The sequence below is a fragment of the Microchirus variegatus genome (assembly GCF_963457635.1).
Source record: "Microchirus variegatus genome assembly, chromosome: 4".
Classification (NCBI taxonomy): Eukaryota; Metazoa; Chordata; class Actinopteri; order Pleuronectiformes; family Soleidae; genus Microchirus; species Microchirus variegatus.
Window position 1 is genome coordinate 19,122,207 of NC_139805.1, and position 10,514 is coordinate 19,132,720.

The 10,514-nt window shown below is 36.4% G+C and overlaps 1 protein-coding gene across 2 annotated transcripts in view; it reads right to left on the reverse strand.

Moving 5' to 3' along the window:
• The window catches only part of plpp3 (phospholipid phosphatase 3), a 30,139-nt gene extending 25,827 nt beyond the window's left edge, over nt 1-4,312 (reverse strand). For both annotated transcript variants that reach the window (XM_083888727.1, XM_083888728.1), the window contains exon 1: nt 3,855-4,312. In XM_083888727.1, the coding sequence (XP_083744853.1) occupies nt 3,855-3,993 (139 nt within the window). In that variant the 5' untranslated portion in view covers nt 3,994-4,312. The remainder of the gene's footprint in view (nt 1-3,854) is intronic.
• Between the last annotated feature and the right edge of the window lie 6,202 nt (nt 4,313-10,514).

The window sequence follows — 10,514 nt, forward strand, 5'->3', positions numbered from 1 at the left end:
GTTTGGGTCCAGTTGAATTACAGTTAAATGCTGTAATAATTCAACCCCCGAGTGCATTACATACGTGTGTATGTTAGTCAGACTTTGAGATATTCGATTTATCCAGACTGACATGTTTACATGTACGTTAAAAAAAAAGTTTGTTAGTGTTATTTAATTTAGTGCAAACCCGGTTAAGAAGAGGAAAGACCTGCTCAAGTGGAGAAGGAGTAGGGAGGAAAGGAAGGGGGGGAAGTTGGAAATGGACTGTGAGTAAAAAAAAAAATAGGCAGGATTTTATTTCACAACCACACCTACCTCCGACCGACACTACCTTTCCGTTTCCCACCCTTTCCTGAGCACCACACTCCACACACACACACACACACACACTATATGCCCCCTAGTTCACTCCTGAAATTGCACCATATGTCACATCAAGAGTCTTTGACCGCGGTGCTGAAGCCAGATGAAGAATTTGAGAAATTCTGGAAAATATTTGTAGAGCGACTTAGGATTGAAGTGGCCGAGGACTGAAAAGGTAGAGGTTTAACCTCCAGCTTTAATGAGGGTATGACTGGTGTGACTGAGGGCTGTAATGCTATAGGAGCTCATTTTGGGAGGGTGGTGGCAGGAGCTGGGTAAAGTCATGTAGGGTTAATGCTCCAGGACCCATTATGGCGTTGATTCCCCAGGGCCAAAAGGTCACAATAACAATCTTCCTATCTGCGACCGATGGAAAATCACATTACTAAACACCTGACAGATCCTAGCAGATAGCAGACTTATAATAATATGCTGTATATGAGTGTCAGGTCATGATGGAAACACCCAAAAAGAACATGTACAGGTTTAAATGGTTCATTGTATAAGGTTTGATGGATTACTGGCACATTTTGAATATTCTATGTTATGTTGTTATTTGTGTACAATCTGAAACTGACAATGTGTTTGCTCTCTCTGAGACCCAAAAATTAACCGACAGGACTGACTGTCAGAGGAGCCTCTTGTTTATATTCTAGAAATGGCAACTGCAGCTGAAACTCTGACACACAACACTGAATGGACACAGGTCAACATGTGATACACAATCTCTATAGCATTGTGCAAAACTTAATCAGGGTTTAGGTGAGGCTACATTTAGCGACACGGTTTCCTAAGAGCTTAAGTGGTTGACTCTTCAAAAAAAGCGTTTTCACAATAAACCTCCACTTTCAGATGCCTGATAGCAGCCTTCCAGACAGCGTGTAGCCATGTTCACCAGCTTAAATGAGACGCAGTCGAGAAAGAAGAATGATATTTCGCAGTCTGTGGTGGCGTTTGTGTATTTATAGTGAGTGTACGGTGGTTTTTGCATGTGCTCCTTATAGCGTTGCTAAATCAACTCTGCTGCTCGGGCGAGAGTGGAACCCGAGCCAAAGTGGAATCAGCGGATGATGCATGTGCTCAGCTGCCAGAAATCGTAAGCTGTAGCTCGGTCTTTGCAGCCGAGTGTCGCGCATGTGCTTATTTAGTGTCTTTATCACCGTTGTGATCCAGCTGGCTTTATAACATCATAACCTTTAACTGCCAGAGGCAACATGAGGAAGGAGTCCTTCCTTACATTGAACGTCTGTATGTGTATGTGATTAAAGATGTCCTCAGATGTCCTCTGTGCAATCATTTGATGTGTCCTCTGGTGTATGAAAATTGGGATGCAGCCCCAGCTGGCAGACATTCAGAGCTAATGAAAGGCAACAATATATTTCTGTATTAACCAACTGCACTTCATCTGTGTCTAATACACAGATCAAAACCCTTCAGGACCTGAGTTTTGCCACACACACCCGCATTCCTCCTCTCTTCTGGTCGTTCACCTTTTCCCTTTAACCCCCCCTTTGTCCCTCCATCCACTACAAACCCCATATGCAACCCCTCCCAAAACCACTAAAGTGGGCCAAGTACTCATCAATGGGCAGCCTGATAGTGTTTAGCATGACAAAGGCGGAATCTATGTGGCCATTTGCGTCTGTCTGCCCATGTGTGTGTGTGTGTCTATGTGCTTACATGCATTGTGTGTGTTTATATGCATGTGTGTGTCTTCACATGGGACAGAAGAGGAGTCTGTAGGACCAGTGACGGAAGTTGTTTTTTTTTTAGCAGGAAATCCACTCCACATACGATCAAAGCTCATCTTTCATCTTTTTTTACGAGCGCAGATGAAACGCTGTATCTCTGTTGAGGTTATTTTATGTGCAAACCAATATAAACCCAACTGGGAAAAAGTGTGTGTCTGTCAGGCACATCTGCTTCTCCTACACACAGCTAAAAAGAATACGGAGCTAATCTACACCATTTGTAACATCCCGGGTAGTAAAAGCCCTGCTCCTGTGTAGCAGCGTCGCGATGTTTGTTGCTATCACTGATGTCTCAGTTTCTCTGTATGGTGACGCAGCTCCCACCTGCTCCTCTAACGCCTGGTCAGCCACGGGTCCTGCTTCTCGCTCTGTGTCAGATTGGAGAAACATTCCCCTGCTACAACACATGCTTAAGCAATTATTCCACGCATTCTCCTATACACACACACACAGAGGGAGAGAGAGAGAGAGAGAAAGTAATTTGAAGTGGAGTGATCGGGGGCAGCTGGCCAGGGATTTGCAGGGTTCTGAGAGAATGTGTAGAAGTTAAGCACAACTCCCATAATCCTTTTCTAAAAGAGAGAGAAAGGAGAGACAAGAGGGGGTTGAATAGAGAGAGAAGTGAAAGTAGGGGGCCGCTGGAGCTGGAAACTAAAAAGACTGGCCCGGAGAGTGACAACAGGCCAAATACAAACTGGTTATCAAAGCAACACACACACACAAACACACACACACAACAAACACAATGCATCTGGACTGGACGCTTGAAGAATAACAAGTTTCGGAGCAACACAAACACTTGAATATATACACAAGTTGTGTGCTGGATGAGATCAGAGCAGCAAAGACCAGTGACATCGTTTCATGACGAACGAATCAGCATCTTAGTGACGCTTCACTTTTTACTCCAGACATGTCTCACACACACAAACACACACACAATATCTCTCTCTCTGGAATGGCACTTCTGCAGGTTTGGGCTCGGATGAACTAGGATGTAGCGGAAGAGAGGACGGGGGTCTGACCGGCTTTTTAAAGGGCAGTCGAAGGGGCAGGTTATAACGTTTCTAAATATTTATGCCTCTGGCATAAACGTTGGCAGGAGACACACTCATCATCTGATAGGTCCCGGTGTGATGCTCTGTGGACATGTAACGACTGAGATGTGAAAATATGTTAGAGATTTGAAGGAAAACCTCAATTTCTCTTGATGTGCGGATTACAAACTGCAAACTATTCAACCTAAAACTCAAAGACAGCTTAGAAAATAAAGAAAACCCTGATCATTCTGTAACCTTTATACTGTTTAAGGTGTACATATTGAATAGCATATGTGTATTACATTGTATTGATCCTGTATTGTGCTGTCATGTAATTTCTGTTCATATTTGTTTTCTTTTATTACATTGTTCTGCTACCCTTTGTGTTTCTGTGTCTGAATGTTCCATATGTAGGATAATAAAAGTACATTATATATATATGAATGCATATATTATATTATATGACCAATATTCTGTCATATTGCATGTGTTCCTTGTTAAGTTTTGGCGCTTCCAAAGTGTAGCCTGATGTGTTGGAAGTGGATGATAAGCACATGCTGTGGATGAAGTTGCCTTGTGGTCACAGATAAGTGACAATTCTTAAAGGCGTTTATTTCCAACAATTCGAAAGAGTTGTCAAAGTATATGAACGTTCATCCTCATCATCTGACGAGCATTTAAAGAAAAAAAACAATGACAAACTTATCCATACACTTACCAAGTAGAAGGCAGAAGATGTCGAGCGCTATGAGCAGCTTCTTCTTGCTGTTGTCAACACCATTGTTGTTATTTAACGTCGAGGTTCCTCCGTTCCTTGTCTCTTGGGCCATAGCTTTCTCATACACGTACTTTTGCATTTGACAACGTCCCGTTTCAGCTCAGAATCCCCACACCACGCGGCTGGTGGGAAAAAAAAACACCCAAAAAACTCTTGAAAAGTCCTTGTAAGAAATGTCATGCAAAGTTGCAGGGGAAGCAAACTTCCCAACTCTGAGGTCTCGTGAAGCTGCAGATGTGTTGGTGTCTCGTTGTGTTTCAGATGTGAAGAAAGAAAGTGGAAAAAGAGAGAACTCTGAAGTGTCTGTTATGTGGTGAACGGACCCGCGCCACACATTCAAACAGAAAAGTTGCCTGCGCTGAACATGAATGGAAAGCCCGCTCCCCGTTATCGCTCTCGCCTCAGAGACTTGCAGTGCGTGAAGTATTACAAGAGGACAGCCGCTCTCGTTTTATCAATCCTTCTTCTCCTCCTCCTCCTCCCCCTCTCTCTTCGAGTTCCCCCTGCAGCTTGAAAGGCTCAGCCCTCTTCTCTTCACACAGAATCCATCCCTGCGTGGAAAACTTTCTCAGACTGGGATGAGTTTTTTGGGGGGGCACATTGTGCGGATAAACTGCGCCCCCAGCGATGCGCACGGGCACAACAGGCGCGCTGGAGTGACAGCGGCGTCCCTGTGCAGTGATGATGAAAGATTGTGTTTTTTTCCCTCTCACTTTGCTTACAAATTGTGGAGGACATAGTATAGTATGACGTTTCTGTCAAATTTTAGAGCAACATTTTTTTTCATAAAAATTGTGAAATTTGGGACGACATAGTATAGTATGACGTTTTTGTCAAATTTGGACCAACATTTTTTTCAAATTTTGGACGACATAGTATCGTATGACGTTTTTGTCAAATGGTGGACCAAGATATTTATTTCAGAAAAAATGTCACATTTTGGACGACATATTATCGTATGACGTTTTCTAACTCTTCTATATTATGACAGTTTCTGTTTAAGTCTGGGGAAAAAATAATGTTTGCCCATTTCATATACATATACATGTTCAGTACATGCATGTTTAATTCATCATACATCCCAAATATTGCCTATAGACGCTCTCCTGGTGCTGATGCAAAGTCATAATTAGTATATATAACAAAGTATAAGGAATTATTCATCGGGATGCTATACTGGGATTTGCTGAACAGGAAAACATGTTGTGTCACTTTTCAAATATATATATATATGCAAAAAAAATTGAGACAAAATTAAGCAAAATAGGAATACAGTAAGCAATACATATAAGACATAAATAAGAATATAAACAAAACAGATGGAAATACTATTATATTTACCTATAACACGTAATGTACACCTTTAAAAGTTAAAATCATAAGTCATAAAAAAGGCAAAAGTTGGGTGTATGTCTGTCTTTTCTGTCATTTCAAATATGATACGGTTCATGCGCCAGCTGCTCTTGTGTTTTCCTATTCTCAGGTGACCACTAGCACAAGAGCAGCAGAGAAAGACTGAGATCTAACATTGATCATTGCGTGTACACTGCCATCTAGTGGTTAAATGGGATCAACTCACCTCAATAATATTTCCATAAAATACCTGTTTGTTTTTCATCGCTACCCTGTCATGTGACCCTCCCTTTTTGATGGATTTTAGTGCTTTAGATGGATACTAACATTTTAGTAATCCATTTACTGTAGTGAATTCATTAGATACTGGATGTGGACTCACCGTTCTTCACCATTTGTGATTAGATTGCCCACAACAATATAGGGCTGCTTGATCTTTTTATTATTTGATTTTAGAGGATGGTGAAGAAATCCATCCCTACAGTATTCTGAATACTTTGTTTTAATTTTAGATGACATACAAAATATGACTTTTTCTTAAAGTTATGTTAAAAAAAAAAAACACCATTATTGGGTCAAATTTTGGACGACATATTAACCTATGATGTTTTTTGTCAAACTTTGACCATATTTATTATAACAAATTGCCTAATTTAGGACGACATAGTGTTTGACGTTTTTGTCAAATGTTGGACAACATAGTATAGTATGACGTTTTGGTCACATTTGGACTAAAAGATTTTTTTCAAAAAAATTGTCCGATTTTGGACGACATAGTAAAGTATGACGTTTTTGGCAAATTTTGGACCAAATTCTTTTTCAAAAAATGGTCACATTTTGGACGACATAGTATAGTATGACGTACTACATAATATAGTATGACGTTTTTGTCAAGTTTTGGACCAAAAAATGTTTTTCAAAAAAAGTGTCCAGTTTTGGACGACATAGTATAGTATGACGTTTTTGGCAAATTTTGGACCAAATTTTTTTTTCAAAAAATTGTCACATTTTGGACGACATAGTATAGTATGAAAAAATAATCAGATTTTGGATGACATAGTATAGTGTGGCGTTTTTGTTAAATTTTGGACCAAAATTCTTTTTTTCAAAAAATGGGTACATTTTGGATGACATAGTATAGTATGACGTACTACATAGTATAGTATGACATTTTTGTCAAGTTCTGGACAAAAAAAATGTTTTTCAAAAAAATTGTCCAATGTTGGAAGGCATAGTATAGTATGTTGTTTTTGTCAAATATTCGACTGGAAAAGTGCTACTAAAAAGACTATTCAATTTAACAAATTTTTAGCTCAGATGGTAGAGCACCCGACCTGCCCCATATATTGAAGCTTTTGTCACCTCTGCAGGTGGCCCTGGTTCGAATCCCGCATCGAGTGGCCGATCCGTTATGTTATTCTCCCCCTCTCTGCCTCCCATTAACGGAGATTTAGACATTTAGACATTGTATAGTATGAGGTTTTTGTCAGATTTTGGACAACATCGTAAAGTATCACGTTTTTGTCAAATTTTGGACGACATAGTATAGTATGATGTTTTTGTTACATTTTGAACGACATAGTATAGTATAAAGTTGTTGTCAAATTTTGGAGGACATAGTATAGTATGACCTTTTTGTCAAATTTTGGACCAAATTTTTTTTCAAAAAATTGTCACATTTTGGACGACATAGTATAGTGTGACGTACTACATGGTATAATATGACGTTTTTTTCAAGTTTTGGACCAAAAAGATGTTTTTTTTAAAAAATGGTCCGATTTTGGACGACATAGTATAGTATGGCGTTTTTGTAAAATTTTGGACAAAATGTTTTTTTTTCAAAAAATGGGTACATTTTGGATGACATAGTATAGTATGACGTACTACATAGTATAGTATGACGTTTTTGTCAAGTTTTGGACCAAAAAATGTTTTTCAAAAAAATTGTCCAGTTTTGGACGACATAGTATATATAGTATGACGTTTTTGGTAAATTTTGGACCAAATTTTTTTTTCAAAACTGGTCACATTTTGGACGACATAGTATAGTATGGCGTACTACATGGTAAAGTATGACGTTTTTGTCAAGTTTTGGACCAAAAAATGTTTTTCAAAAAAAATTGTCCCGTTTTGACGACATAGTATAGTGTGGCGTTTTTGTTAAATTTTGGACCAAAATTATTTTTTTCAAAAAATTGGTACATTTTGGATGACATAGTATAGTATGACGTACTACATAATATAGTTTGACGTTTTTGTCAAGTTTTGGACCAAAAAATGTTTTTCAAAAAAATTGTCAGATTTTGGACGACATTGTATAGTATGGACCAAATTTTTTTTTCACAAAATGGCCACATTTTGGACGACATAGTATAGTATGACGTACTACATGGTAAAGTATGACGTTTTTGTCAAGTTTTGGACCCAAAAATTTTCTTTAAATTTTTTTTCAGATTTTGGACGACATAGTATAGTGTGGCGTTTTTGTTAAATTTTGGACCAAAATTCTTTTTTTCAAAAAATTGGTACATTTTGGATGACATAGTATAGTATGACGTACTACATAGTATAGTTTGACGTTTTTGTCAAGTTTTGGACCAAAAAATGTTTTTCAAAAAAATTGTCAGATTTTGGACGACATTGTATAGCATGGACCAAATTTTTTTTTCACAAAATGGCCACATTTTGGACGACATAGTATAGTATGACGTACTACATGGTAAAGTATGACGTTTTTGTCAAGTTTTGGGCCCAAAAATTTTCTTTAAATTTTTTTTCAGATTTTGGATGACATAGTATAGTATGACATACTACATAGTATAGTATGACGTTTTTGTCAAGTTTTGGACCAAAAAATGTTTTTCAAAAAAATGGTTGGATTTTGGACGACATAGTATAGTATGACATACTACATAGTATAGTATGGCGTTTTTGTAAAATTTTGGACAAAATTTTTTTTTTCAAAAAATGGGTACATTTTGGATGACATAGTATAGTATGACGTACTACATAATATAGTATGACGTTTTTGGTAAATTTTGGACCAAATTTTTTTTTTCAAAAAATTGTCACATTTTGGACGACATAGTATAGTATGACGTACTACATAGTATAGTATGACGTTTTTGTCAAGTTATGGACCAAAAAATGTTTTTCAAAAAAATTGTCCAGTTTTGGACGACATAGTATATATAGTATGACGTTTTTGGTAAATTTTGGACCAAATGTCTTTTTCAAAACTGGTCACATTTTGGACGACATAGTATAGTATGACGTACTACATGGTAAAGTATGACGTTTTTGTCAAGTTTTGGACCAAAAAATGTTTTTCAAAAAAAATTGTCCCGTTTTGGACGACATAGTATATAGTATGACGTTTTTGGCAAATTTTGGACCAAATATTTTTCTTCACAAAATGGTCACATTTTGGACGACATAGTATAGTATGACGTACTACATGGTATAGTATGACGTTTTTGTCAAGTTTTGGACCCAAACATTTTTTAAATTTTTTTTTTTCAGATTTTGGACGACATAGTATAGTGTGGCGTTTTTGTTAATATTTGGACCAAAATTCTTTTTTTCAAAAAATTGGTACATTTTGGATGACATAGTATAGTATGACGTACTACATAGTATAGTATGACGTTTTTGTCAAGTTTTGGACCAAAAAATGTTTTTCAAAAATTTTTCAGATTTTGGAAGACATAGTATAGTATGACGTACTACATGGTATAGTATGACGTTTTTGTCAAGTTTTGGACCCAAAAATTTTTTAAATTTTTTTTTTTCAGATTTTGGACGACATAGTATAGTGTGGCGTTTTTGTTAATATTTGGACCAAAATTCTTTTTTTCAAAAAATTGGTACATTTTGGATGACATAGTATAGTATGACGTACTACATAGTATAGTATGACGTTTTTGTCAAGTTTTGGACCAAAAAATGTTTTTCAAAAATTTTTCAGATTTTAGAAGACATAGTATAGTATGACGTACTACATAGTATAGTATGACATTTTTGTCAAGTTTTGGACCAAAAAATGTTTTTCAAAAAAATGGTTGGATTTTGGACGACATAGTATAGTATGGCGTTTTTGTAAAATTTTGGACCAAATTTCTTTTTTTCAAAAAATTGTCCCGTTTTGGACGACATAGTATATAGTATGACGTTTTTGGCAAATTTTGGACCAAATTTTTTTTTCACAAAATGGTCACATTTTGGACGACATAGTATAGTAGGACGTACTATATGGTATAGTATGACGTTTTTGTCAAGTTTTGGACCCAAAAATGTTCTTTTAAATTTTTTTTCAGATTTTGGACGACATAGTATAGTGTGGCGTTTTTGTTAAATTTTGGACCAAAATTCTTTTTTTCAAAAAATTGGTACATTTTGGATGACATAGTATAGTATGACGTACTACATAGTATATTATGACGTTTTTGTCAAATTGTGGACCAAATTTCATTTTTTCAAAAAATTGGTACATTTTGGACGACATAGTATAGTATGACGTTTTTGTCAAGTGTTGGACCAAAAAAATGTTTTTCAAAAAAATTGTCCAGTTTTGAACGACATAGTATAGTATGACGTTTTTGTCAAATTTTGGACCAAATTTCTTTTTTTCAAAAAATATGTACATTTTGGACGACATAGTATAGTATGACGTACTACATAGTATAATATGACAGTTTTGTCAAGTTTTGGACCAAAAAATGTTTTTCCAAAAAATTGTCCGATTTTGGACGACATAGTATCGTATGGCGTTTTTGGCAAATTTTGGACCAAATTTATTTTTCAAAAAATGGTCTCATTTGGATGACATTGTATAGTATGAAGTACTACATAGTATAGTATGACGTTTTTGTCAAGTTTTGGACCAAAAAAAGGTTTTTCAAAAAAATTGTCCAGTTTTGGACGACATAGTATCGTATGGCGTTTTTTGGCAAATTTTGGACCAAATTCTTTTTTCAAAAAATTGTCACTTGTTGGACGACATAGTATAGTATGACGTACTTCATTGTATAGTATGACGTTTTTGTCAAGTTTTGAACCAAAAAAATTTTTTTTGAAAAAGAATTGGCAGATTTTGGACGACATAGTATAGTATGACGTACTACATGGTATAGTATGACGTTTTTGTCAAGTTTTGGACAAAAAAAATGTTTTTAAAAAAAATTGTCAGATTTTGGACGACATAGTATAGTGTGGCGTTTTTGTTAAATTTTGGACCAAAATTCTTTT